General features: G+C 39.6%; 1 protein-coding gene across 1 annotated transcript in view; it reads right to left on the bottom strand.

Moving 5' to 3' along the window:
- The window catches only part of RCAN1 (regulator of calcineurin 1), a 41,305-nt gene extending 28,651 nt beyond the window's left edge, over positions 1-12,654 (bottom strand). The window contains exon 1 of the mRNA XM_059836257.1: positions 12,518-12,654. Within this exon, the coding sequence (XP_059692240.1) occupies positions 12,518-12,604 (87 nt within the window). The 5' untranslated portion in view covers positions 12,605-12,654. The remainder of the gene's footprint in view (positions 1-12,517) is intronic.
- Between the last annotated feature and the right edge of the window lie 1,147 nt (positions 12,655-13,801).

Below are 13,801 nucleotides of genomic sequence, written 5' to 3'. Positions count from 1 at the left end.
TTTTTCAGCTATGACAGGTACATCAACTGTCATACTGAGTGAAGATACAGCCATAATCCTGATGAAATCTAATGAAAAATACTTATGCAATTAACTATTTACTATCATTAAAAAATGCAACTATATTATGCCAAAACTACTACTTGAGGGAGTGCAAAGTTAGAAGGAAGATAAGGACTAAACTGTATGAAAACAGCATGTGTTTCAGGGCTTTTTTAGTGACTAGTTCTTTATAGCATGACAACAGTATTTGTTTAACTTAAGTATTAAAGATGTTATCATAGGCAAGTAAAAGTTAGGGTGTTCACCTTCTGACCACTCTTCTGATATGTTTTCTGTGACTAAGGGAAAAACAAGTCAAGGAAGAAAAAAATTATACTGTAACACCGGAATCTTTAGAAAACCACAGCAGTTGTTCAGAAACAAGCTGGTATTTTTGTGAACTTTCAAGAATGAAGTTTTCCACTGGAGTCAGGGAAGGAAGAATGGAAGATAGTTTCAAAATATTTTTAAAGAATGTTCTGAGTGGGTAGCAGAAGTACAATATAATTGCAATTAGTTATTGTACTTCTAAGAACATACTAAGTGCACCTAGAAATTTCAAAAGCATTTAAAAAATATATTAATAAAGATAATAAAAGGACCCACAGAAGAGTCTGGATTTTATCCTAAATCACATGCATTTTTGGTAAGGTTTTCTCAGGCATGTTAAGTTAGTGACATACTAGATATTGTGATAAATTATGTAACCTGTATTTGCAAACATACTACAATATAATCAATGACAGCTTTAACAGTCAAATAGCGTAACGGTCTGCAAAGTTTGTGAAGCTTCCTATGTAACTAATCCTTTCATTGCAGCCGCCACACAATAGCAACACAAGGGCTGAATTACTTCAACTGCTACTGGCAATATCGTGGTATTAAAAACACCAGCAAAATAGACATATGATGATCTGACCTAATCAGAGATGCCTCAGGGTAATTTTGCTGATGAAACACTACTGGTAACAAAAACCACTGGCTTTTAAGGTACTTAACAGGATGCATTTAATTTCTTTGTTTATATGGCAAGAACACATCTGTTTTGATTAAAGGGGGAAATAGATCAGTACTAGAAAATAACTCCTGAAACCATTATAGCTTCCTGAATATTCAGGGAAACGTTTTTTGTTTATGAACTTACACTTCAATTAACATTGCTGAAAACCAATACAGTCCTGCATTTCATTCTATCTTCTGCTTCCCCCGCCCTTCCTATAGAAATTTTTGGCTTTCACTTTTTTCAGCAGGGGAGATGAAAACTTCATCATTGCAATCTAATATTGATAAGAACAGAGTTTTATTTTGGCAACTTACTAAGGAAAAAACAAGAGACATAGCTGCATCTCAAGTAGTTAATTAAGGAACAATCTCTCCTGAAATAGTCTCTTGTGAAGAATTAATCTGCTATGGGCTAGGTTACTAAAATCGCTTTTAAAGTTTGCTTGGGATATACCAAAGAAAAAAAAAACTTTTAAAATGTGTTCAAAGTTATTATACACCTCTCAGGCAAATGACCTTCTCCCCCACTCCTTTCTCAAGAGAAAAATATCTGACTCCTGATGTGAAGGCTTTATCTATTCATGCCTAATAGGTGGGCTCTATTTAGTGTCCTTAAATTATATGCTGTAATGAGGCATGAACACATGGGCTAACAGCATTTTTAATAGAAGTCACAATGATTTAACCTAGTCTCTGATCCGATTATTCTTTTGGTTATACAACCCCAGGCAAGAGTTATTCATACTTTCCACTGCCTGCAACAGCAGCTGTTTCACTATCACCCTAGAGCCTCAGGAAAATTCAAGCCCTTAATCACTGTTTCCATTAGCCAACCGATCTTTGCTATCAGCTTGATGCGATATGGCCAAAGTGCCAAGTAGTCTAACTACAGGAAATTGATTAAAAAAATCCATCCTGCAAAGAAGCATCCACATACCTCAGAAGTTGGATACCATTCATGAGTTCCCATTGATGCCCTCTTGCTTACACAAGCCACGCACATAAGTAAGCTTTCTCCCCAATACTTGCACACAAGCTTTCTCCACAATACTCCACAAGTATGTATGTTCTGCTTGACACATGAAAATATCTCTCATTATTTAATATCACAACCTACAAGAAATATACATGTTAGTTTTTCTCTCATCTTTTCTTCTTTTACCCGTTTAATTTCATCTTCCTCCCTGAACTAGGCAAACCAGTCTGCAACATACATATTTCCACTTTTAGACAAAAAGCAGGACTAAAAGTAGCCTCAGCTTTCTATAGTAATGGATGCATTAGTCCTACTGCTTCCCAGCAATGCCACCAGCCCTGAATAATTATCAAAATTCTATAAAGAAGTATCAGAAATGGGAGTTGTTCTTAACACATCTCATAACACGTATTATTAACATTTGTTGGGTTACACCTTCCCTTTCTCGTATTTTCACTGGAAGCCTACAGATGTATTTTATTTAACTATACAGATTATGAACAGCTTCTTCACCTACAAAAACTGGAAAGAAGAAAAAAACCAATTTATTGTGACAATACAGCTTGCGTCTTCTGGCAGTTCACCAGCTCAGTTACTCTGGCTTCCTCTCTCTACAGAGAAAGGAAACAGTACCTCTAGGAAAAAGAGAAACAATTCGCCATGCCTTTCAGCCAGTTTTTATTTCGAAAGCATCCTGATTTTTAAGAGGCCTTTTCATCCAGACAGTCCCTTGTTTTGAAAGCAGGCCCAAACCTTCACGGAAGCTTCTAGAACAGTATTCCATCAATGAAAGAAAATAAAGTGATTTGTTTTACTTGCCTATACAGAATCTAAAAGTCAGTCTGACTTTTTTTTTTTTTAAGGATACCAAAATTTATTTTTTTTTTTAAATAGTGTGATAGAGACACACATATATCAAACAAACCTCATCTCACCACAATCTCCACTCAAAGCCAACATGCAATCCAGCATTTTTTTTTTTTTTTTTTGCCTCAAGAAAGCTCTCTGCAGCTTCTCAACAGGGTAACTACAATGTAGCTTCCAGGAGAGAAGTGCCAAAAGCACCTTATTCTTCTCCTTGCCAACTGTCTGACAAATGACTTAAGTTTATCCCATCAGAAACATCCTCCGCCAGGTTGAAAAAAAGTAGGAAAAACTAATCGCAATACTTTCAACTCACTCCTACTTCACTCTCGTAATAGGGCAGTTTGGTCACATTTACTACTCCTAAAACCACTGTTGCATCAGAGAGATATGACGTCTCACAGTTAATGGGGTTCACAGTGTGTCTCTGTGTGTGTTGCATTTTCATAATATCTTTTGTACTTCAGGAACAACAAGTTACTAAAACCCAACTCATTAGGTTTGCAATGTACTCTCAGCTCAATAGCTAAGAGTGCATTTTCCTTCCAGGAAGTCGGTCAACGTCAAAATAACTCCAAAAAAGAAAACCTTTAAAAGGAAAAACAATTCAAATCTAACTATTAACTTCTGAACTATTGGAAAATCTGCCAAGTAAAGAGGAAAGTTCATCTTGGACAATGAGGTTACATTTTAATAAATGAAATCCACTGCACACTATGAGTATTGATAGCCCTGCTTTTATGAGCAGGACCAGTAATAAATAATGACTCACATAGTTAATGAAAAGAAGAAAGCCATTCTAGTTATCTCTGGCAGTAACAAATGCTTGGAGGAAGAGACAAAAGGTATAAAGCCAGGTATGTATAGACTACTCTTCTCCCATCTAAACCTGGCAACAGCACTTCACAGACTCTGAAGATTAAGTTATACCCTAATCACTATGCTTAACAGATACTACTCATAAATCAGTCTCACCCCTTTTTTAATATTAGGCTCCTGGACTCCCAAACATTCTAGGACAATGACTCCCACAGTTTAATTATGCATTACACACAAAAAAATTAAAAATATAAATCATATTTTAGACCTCAGTCCTAACTTCAGGTTCACTGAAGACAGCAAGTATTTCGGCTTCACTAACGCATTTCCAGCATATTATCAGCTTCTATGAGAAAAATAAAAGTACAAACATTCCACACAGTGGCTCACTCCCGCACCTCCCCTCTCTCATGAAAATGACAATCCTTTACGCTTCAAACTTTTTTGGTAGAATTCAATGGAGTTGGTTTGGTTTTTTAAAAAAAAACACAAGCCTGAAAATTCAGATTACAGTAAGTCATACTGCATGAATGATCTCTTCAGACTTAAAAAAATACAGTTTCCCTTGGGGGTTGGGGCAGGTTCTGGCTATCTAAATGGAAAATCTGTAATTAATTATAAAGTCATTCCTAGTTGCTTTTAGGCCAGAGGTGTCTAGAAACCTCTCATCACAGACAAAGTGAAATCCTTACATTACTTGCAAAAGTCTCAGTTGGGTCCATCCCTCATATACTTATATAATCAGCTGTATTAAGTCTTGAGGGGAAAAAATCCAAACTCAAAAAACCACCTACAGTCTCCATGTCATGGTTGTGAGACTTTTGTTTCACTATGTTGAAGTCCCACTGAAAAGCAGGGCTTCTGAATTATCTTACATTTTTATAAATTAGCACATAGAAAACATTAATTAGCTTCACCAACTCTTCTTTCACATTGTTTTACCTGCCACACTGGTGTCAAAACAGCTCTTAGATTATTTATCAGAAGATGCAGCAACATTAACAACAAAAACTTAATTTTTCCTCACTAACTTGAGAAACACCTCCATGAAAAGTTTGAAGTACATAACCATGCTTTGGACCTGGTCATACTTACAGCAAGAGGAAAAAACCCAAACCAACCCCAATTAAGACTAAGTAACATCCCAGTTGAGGAAGGCGGCACATCTTTGTTAGAATATCATTAAAAACCCAACAAAAACAAACCCACACATCCAGATCTCCAGTATGTTTTCACACATAAAAGAACAGAAATGACACTGTAGTTTGGGTTTTATTTAATGTACCATGTATGAACTTTGTGTAACCATTTTTAAATTATTTTCCTCATTTTCCATTTTCAGTTCTTCTGACATTCAGTTACGACACTAAGAAGCATATTCTTTATTAATGACCAATATTACTTATATTTCTAAGTTTATAAACATTGCTTATCAAAACTTGCCCAACTTAATAAGCAATTTCAGTAACAAACTGCTGTAGAATTAAGTTTTCTGTATTACTGCTGCTGAAAAGACTGTCTTTTTGTAATTTTAAACCTATTCTGCATAGGACAGTTCAGTCATTGCTGATCTTAATCATTTTATTAATGCTTATGTTACTGGGATGTGTTTGGGGTAAGTTTCAAGTTAGTATCACATTTAACATTCTGTAGTTATTCTCATATTTTTCTTTTTACACAGGTATGTATGTGCCAGTATTGCTGAAGAACAAAGCTAAGTTTGTTACTAAAAAAAGACAGATAAAGAATATAAGGAAATGCACTCCATAGCATTTTAATGTATACTAGACTTGTTGGCATGACCAGAGCACAGTGATTTAAACCAGACAAAGTTCTTCCAAGTTTCCATTCAATTCTCCAGGAAGATTAAAGCTTTTAATCTTGTTGAAGCACAGATCTTGTCTATGATCTTTTTTCAAGACTTTGAGCTAATGATTAGAGCATTGGATCATATGGAAATATTTTCTGTTAGTATCTCTAACATCTATGCTATTAATGACAATTTTACAATATTAGTTTTTATTTTTAGGTATTTTTAAGCCACCCAACAACCATCTTGTGCAGCATTACTGAAATTATTTCTAACCAATGATAAATTTGACTGTTGCTTACTCTTATTTTCACCCCATACATATGACTTATCTTAGCATATTATATAAATACTATATACTTGCATTTTATTTCTACTTACAATGGTGTTTGCATTGTTTGCTCGAAGAATGGAATGATCAGCACACTTTAAGGACTTAACTAGTAGTGGGTTTTTGACATAGAAACAAGTATTTCACTATTTTCACCTGACCTAGGAGACGTACAGTGGGCCCAAGTGTGATATAAACCTGAACCTGCTCAAATGTCTCCTCTTAACAAGACCAATATATTCAAAGCTGCAGCATGAGGGTTCTCTGTTAGCACCTTATTTTGTCAAGGATTCAACTGGTTATGGTGCACTCTGAAATGCCTTGAGCACAATAAAGAGCTACAGAAATGAAAATAATTCTCCCTCCCCTTGTGAAATCAGCCTTTCTACTACAGTTCTATAGTATTATCTGTACTTCCACAAGAAATATAACTAATATGTGGACAACAGTTAAAGGAAGCCAATTAAATCACTATTCAATGCCTCAAAGTCCAAGAGTACATGAAAAAAAGCAGTCAAGCACTGCTTGACCAAAGAATTTTAGACTGTACAGTCTCTTCAAATCCTTCTACTCCAGCTGAAGATAGTATATTCAGCTCAAAACTTATTCAAATCACCTTTGTGATTTGAATTTTATTGAATTATTTATTTGAAATTTATTCAAATCACCTCTCAGCATCCCACATGAGAACTGGGAAGAAGCAACTAGAAAACCTACTCTGGGCTCACACACCAGAAAAAGCTACTCAAGTGAGAAGACTGAAGACACCATCCTTAAACTAAACAGACACACCAAGACTGAATACAACTTTAATACTTGATAATATGTAGAACAGTATTCATAGCTTAATTCCATTTTCTTATAGAAAGAATGGACAAAAAAAACCCCAGGACAGCATTATCACCAAGCAAACTACAAGCATTAAAATCTCTATTTACTTTGAGTCTATAAAGCATATAGCTTTTGTCTTCAAAATGAGGAATACTCTAACTTTGCTCTCTCTGGATAATTTACCTCTTCATGACTTGCTAAGTTTTCCATACAGAATGCATATACAGTATAAAGTGTTAGAACTCTTCATATTATTCATAAAGTATGCCACCTTTTTAGATAAAACACATTTTTTCTGAAGACCCTCAGAAGCTGAGAAGGTTAGGCATCCCAATGACTCTCAGGAGTTCATGTTTGTCCTCAGATGCAGAGATATGAACAAGTTCTGCTTGTGCACTTGGCAGACTGGATGCATCCCAGGAGCCATAAAACTGCATTAGCATGGTATTATGCCCTACTGTAACGTCAAAGATTATTACGTCAGCCATAGCATTATATTTATATGGCTTCCAGATTTCAAGTCACTCAAAAGCCTCCCTTAACCTGTTAATAGCTGCAGAATAAATCTGCATCATCTGAAAGTACAAGAGCTAAATACTTCCAGAAGTTTTATTGCAAAAATTGTCATAATGGAAGATTTTCTTTTTTAAGTCATCCTTAATCATTTTACTGTTTAATGTAAAAACAGGTTATCGGGATATGATTTTGAACAACAATCTTAACCCTGGGCTTTTTTGGAAAGCAATAGCATAGAAAGAACTGTAAACATTGTGACAAAAAAATTATTTGAGAAAAACACTGGCAGAGAAAGGATGAAAATCTTCAAAATATAAGCAGAAAAGTACAGATGCCATTAAATAATTTTTACTTTCCCATTAGGGAATATTTTGCCGAAACCAGAGCTGTGATCACAAAAATATAAACGTGTAAACACACTCACCTTTTTGAAATTTACTTTTAAATTATTTTTTTAAAATGTGATCTAAGAGGATTAACAAACTTTAAGTAAAAGGATCAATGAGGCATGTGACTGAGACAGGAAGAGATTACCAGAAAGCCCAAACACTACTTTGTAAAGAAAGTTTTGTAAATACTCCTGAGAAATTTGACAAACTTCCTGTAAAGTAGAAGTAATTATCTAAGTATTTAAAAAACACAAAATACATTCAACATCTCATGATTATTCCAGTAGGCTGCAAGTCAATAAAGAATTTCTAAAAGCATGGCTCATTTAGCAACGGCTTTATTTTCAGACCAGTTCATGAACAAGTTTTTCCCGTTACTGAAACTATATAAAGCTAAAGGAAGAATAGAATTTTAAAGCTATGATAATCATTAACAAGATTCAATACACCTGCCACTACTGCTTTCTTCTTGGTTATACTACTGCAGAGATTTCTGACCTTATTTAAGGCCTTATCTCCAAACACAATTATAATATTTTATTTTTAAAAAATAAATAATCACAGACATTGCTTCACAGCCAGTTCTACTTTTGCTTGCCACTAGAGGTTACGTGAGGACACAGACTACTGTAGGAGACTGGCTCACTCCTACTTCTAGAGCACTTAAAAGCAGTCAGGCTAAGTTTCTTTAAAAATCCAACTTTCAGTGAAGATTCTCCCTAGCGAGCTCCAGAGAAAAACTATTATCATGATATAACAGCCTGTTTTCAAGAGTTAGCTATGAATGTAATTTTTCATTAATTAGGAGAAACCTTCTCCTACATTCATTATTTTGCAGTAACTTGCAAGATTTAACAAATTAAGGCAATTATAGATATTTTAAATTACTTTAAGGAACTCAATCCATTCTAAGGAAAATTAGCTGCATCAAAAATCTTTCATCTCTTAGCCCTAAAAATCAATTCTTTTCTCAGTAGCCCAAAGTTTAATTCTTTCTAGATACTCTTTATGTTCCTCTTTTACTCTTCACAAATTAAATGAGTGATACTTGTCTACAATTAAGCTGAAATGGAAATGTGAGAGTTAGAACAGACCTAGGTAACCTACTTAGTAAGAGACTACCAGGGCATAAATGAAGTTATTTAGCCCCCCTGTGGCTGTACTCAGAACTTTAAAGTCATCAGTGAAGTATGCCACATCCCTTCAGGATTACATGACAGAAGCAAGCGTATTACCTACTGGACGTGCCATTTGACAGTACAAGTTCTATAAAAAGACCCGAGTGTCCTCTGCTGACATAAAAAGGCTCTTAAAAATTGAATGCCAGTTGAGGAGGATGGAAATATGCAAAAGCATAATTGCTGTCTCTGGTAATTAGCTACTGACACTTTTTTTTTTTTAAATGAGTACATGGGAATACAGTTACAATAGGTCAAACTCATCTGAAGAAATACTGCTTTTCTCTAAGAAAGAATTACAATTCCTCAGTCATAGAGTCAACATTAAAACTACCAAAAAGCTGGGGGTTAGAGATAGAAGACATTTCAGGAAATCAGAACAGCATTTTTCCAAGGTAATTAGACAACTTCAAGATCAGATAAAGGGTTTTCATTTAAGATTAATTTCTTGTACTTCAGTGAAAACAAAAGAGGATGCAAAATCTATAGGTATTCCTCTAACTGTGCTTTAGAAAAGCTTGAGAGTAAGTATTTAAGCATTCTCTGGAAGATTTTGGAACCTACACTGAAAAAACAGCCATAAGGTATTTAAGCAAGTCAGATTCTTTCTTATGAGAATAAATCAGACAACAAACTGTCATTTACTAAAACTACTACCTTACTTGATAGGATGGTCTATTTTTAAGAGATTGATCGCAAACCCAATAAAACTTCAGATTTCTCAACTGCGACATCAACACCTCAATAAAAAAATTTAAAAAAAAAAAAAGGAGAGCAAGAACATACAACTAGCATTTCAAGTGCAAATCATTGTTTGGGAAGGGGGAGGGCAAAATAGCAACAGTTGTTGTCAGCCATCGCCTAGCTGTCCTATCTCACCTTTGATTGGATCAATCCTCCTCAAATAGGGCAATCCAGGATTATTAAGGGGCCTACTGAACAGAAAAAAAAAAACCACTAACTATGGTAGACAAGGTATTTTAGAAGCGTCACATACGTTGGAAAAAGTAGGAAGTTCACAAAACAGAAGAAAACATATTGCACACACCAAAATTCATAGAACATTTCACTACGTGTGGTGATGTTATATTTTACAATACCTTTACCAATTCCTTTATCATCACAGAAACAAAGTTCCACACAACCGTTTGCTACACTGATAAAAGCAAGTTTGATTTTTCTGTATACACTCTACAGTAAACTAAGTGAATTTTCTTAAAATTAACTCCCTGATGAAGTCTAGCCTTTTAAAATTATTATTGTGGATCGTTTTGAGATGCTAAGCTGCCGCTCTAGACCAAAACACCTTAATTTTCTTGGATTCCAGAATCAGTAAATGCTAAGGTAAAACTGGATGCATGCATGGAAGACTAATCTTTTTCCCACTTGTAATAAAACCTTGTTCTTCTCATACCATCCACCAGCAGTATGCTGAAGCCACCCGTCACACATCCAAACAGTCCGAGATCCAGCCCTAGTGCCTCATCCCACCTTTTCTCTCTTTGCAACTGCCTGACATTTGGCCAACAGAACACATTAAAAATGTATCCAGTCCCCGAATCTGCTGTTTTCCTACACAGCAGTCATACATTTCCAGCTTCAAAGAGTTAGCTCTTGCCATCTCTATAACTGTATTAACTGAAGCTAAATTATGTATTTCAATGGCCAAGATTCAGTTAGCAAAAACCTAAGCTGTTTTTTCAATCTATTAAAAGTCTGTGGACACATACCACATTTATAAAACACCAGGTCCCAAGCACCTCAACTTTTTTTTTAATTTTGCGTTATTTATAAAGCTTTGAGAAAGACTTTTCTTCCCTCTTGGATACACATATTTATTCAAGTTCAAGGTAATTATTCCATTCTTTGCATTAGGAATTTAAATTTTAAAAGCAACAGCTATGCTGCAGTAACTGTACATGCTGTCATCCATGGTTAAGATAACACAGTTTATGCTGAGATGATTAACCTCAAATTAATTTGCTATTATTTTAAGTAATGTGCATTCTTCCCTGCTGCAGCTCTTGGCAAGAAAAAAAATAAGTAGTTAAAACTATTTTCTGTTGTAATGTTAAGGACACATAAGACTTTCTCCTGATCTAAATTAAGTGTCGGGAGACGGAGATTCTTTGGAATCAAAAAAGAAAGACAGAAAAATGGTTTAAGTATTCAGGTATCTCCTGGTCTTGCATGGGATTATATGTCTACATTGTCATCCATCTAACTGCTGCTTCAAAAGATGCACTTCAAGGTCACAAGAATCCATCTGAGAAAACACTATTGCTACATGCAACTGATGGTACTACACAGAACTGATTATAGGTGTTTTCCTAAGCATACTTGGAGTGAACTTGAATTCAAGTAAATAGGGTAAATCCCAATAAAGGTGCCATTCCCATCCACCTGCAGGTGTCTCAAGCAATACAAAAATATATTGCCATTAAAAGTTATATAACCTTAGAAAGTAACTGGAATACAATGTAGCTGCATCTCCTGTTTCCAGCTCATTTTTAATGCATTATAACTGTTAGCAGGGTTGAGCTCTTGGACTACTACCACAACAGCTCTAAGTTGTTTTTCACAAAGAGACAGCCAATTATTTTAATAGGATTTTAAACCAGTACAATTATTGCCTAATTTTTCAAGTCCATTTCATTTAATTTCAATCTGTTAAAAAACTAAACATCTCCTTCAGTATCAAAGTCACTAGAAAATAAGAGCTTGATAGCAAAACCAGCTATAAAAACCAAGAGAAAAGTTAGTTCATTCATTCTCTAATTCTGACAACGGCCGCGACAAGTAAAAGGATGCAAAATTAAGGTTGATTTGAATTCCTTCTTCATCAAGAAGGCCACATATAACATGAGAAGCAATTCTAAAATATTGATGTCCACTTATTACACCTAGAGCTGCAGTTTAGTTCAGAGAGTTTATAGTATTCCTCTGACGGCTGCTGTTACTTTTCTCTGCTCTGGAACAACGGTTGGTAATTTTGATTATTTTTTTTAAACACAGTGGTCCTCAACTCAGGCAAGCGCTACAGATCCGTGTGTGCTACCCAACAACTCCCTTTGCCTGCAGGCAGGCAGCTTCTGCGTCCCCTCGGAGCCCTGCCTACTAACGGCCTGCGGCGCTGCCAGGTCTCCAAACGCTGCCTTCCGCCTCGTGTCTCACCAAACGCCTTCGGGGGCATCAACAAACTGCTGTTCCCCGCTAACCCATGACCGCAACGCTCTGAACAGAGAGGTGGAGGGCAGTTAGTTTCCCTTCCGGTCTATGCACCTCTTCGCCCTGACCTACGGGTTCAGGTCAGGGGATCCGCCGGACCGAGCCTCCGGGTCAGACCCGAGGACAGGGACTTGACACGCCGCGCCGGCGGAGGGGCCGGCCAGCCGGGACGGAGCCGCCGCCCCTCCCAGCACTCGCTTCATGCCAGGAGAGCGGGGGGGGGGACGCAGAGCCACAGCCTCGGCCCCGCCACCTCCTGAGGGAGGGGGCGGCCACGGAGACCGAGGCGCCCGCCGAGACCCCGGTGGAGGCGGGCCGCCCCCCGCCTCTCACCCCCCAGCCGCCGCACGGCGCCGGCCCGCGGCGCCCGCCCCCGCCGCAGGCCGCCGCTCCCCACACGAGCGGCCTGAGGCGGCGGCGGCCCCAAGCCGGCCGAGCTGCGCAGCGGCGGCTCCTCGCCGGCAGAGGGAGCCGGCCCGCGGCCCTGCCGGCCGTCCCCCGGCGCGGGGCGGGCCTGCCCGCCGCGCTCACCCGGCACGGGCCGTCCTGGAAGACGCGCGGGTCTAGGTTGCAGGCGATGGTGGCGGTGGGCAGGTCCCGAAGCGCCACCGCCTCCATCTCGCCGTCAACGAAGCTCCAGTCCGTCTCGGCCTCGGGCGGCAGCAGCGCCTCCTCCTCCTCCTCCTCCTCCTCCCCTGCTTCTCCGGGCGGCAGCGGCTGCTGGAGAGGCGGCTCCTCTTGCCCCGCCGGGCCCCTCCCGCCGCCGCCGCTCTCCATGGCCGGGAGCGAGCGGAGCCCCCGCGGGGCGGGGCCCGGCGGCCGCTGAGGCGACGTCGAGCGCCTCGCGGCGGTTTTGCCGCGCTCCTCTCCGCCCCGCGCCCCGCCTTGGCGCGCGCACACAAAACTTAGAGGCCCAGCCCCCCGCCCTTACGGTTTCCTTCACCCCCGCGCCAGTTCAACCGGCGCCTTCCTGCCCCCGCCGCCCCCCGCGCGCAGGGCGCACGGCGCCGTGTGAGCCAATAGGAAGCCGCCGCCGCAGCAACAGGTGGCCTGCCCGAGCTAGGCGCTGGTTCCGCCATCTTGAGTGAGGGCAGCGGGCGGCTTGTGGGGTGTGAGGGAGCCCGCGGGTCGTGGGGCGGCAGCCCACGGGGAGCGGCACACGCACGGGAGGCACGAGCGGCGGCCGGGCGATCAGGGCGGGGTGGGGGGCGAGGGGAGCCAGCAGCAGAGGTTGGGCACATACCTGGTGAGTGCGGCCATCCGCTCGGGGATAATCGCAGCGACCCAGGGCCGAGGTGACTGGGCAAGGCCTGCTGCAGTCGCACGGCTGTGTTTTGCGGCACGGTTGGAGCAGGGAACAACACGTCTTGATTTAGAGGACAAGGAATATTGTGCAACAAGCAGATGAGTAAAAAACCCCATACTCATCACTTCTAAATCAGATGAAAGTTACTGTCTTGTACGTGTTACTTCTCTTATCTGCCTTAAGGACATGGCGACCAACCCTTGATGTTCTGCAAACAGGTCACTGAACAGACAACAGAAAGGAAGCCTAAGAAAATAAAAAGCCAGTTGCATCTCTTCTTGCTGGAGAATGATGCATCTAATCTTCACCCTTTCTTTGTACTTTTTTCCAAGGTATCCTATTGCTGGACCAAGACCAAACATGTTTTGGCTTTAAAACTTGCGAAAGAGGGCTCATAAAGCCATGTCTATGTCCTTTCCTCCTTACTGTGGACCTGAAAGATGCATTTTCTTACAACCTTTCTCTTTTCCCTGTTTCAAAAGGCCATAAGGGATAATGGCACCTTCCCT

Source organism: Gavia stellata, chromosome 1 (assembly GCF_030936135.1).
Source record: "Gavia stellata isolate bGavSte3 chromosome 1, bGavSte3.hap2, whole genome shotgun sequence".
Taxonomy (NCBI): Eukaryota; Metazoa; Chordata; class Aves; order Gaviiformes; family Gaviidae; genus Gavia; species Gavia stellata.
This window is presented reverse-complemented; position numbering and strand designations above follow the sequence as displayed.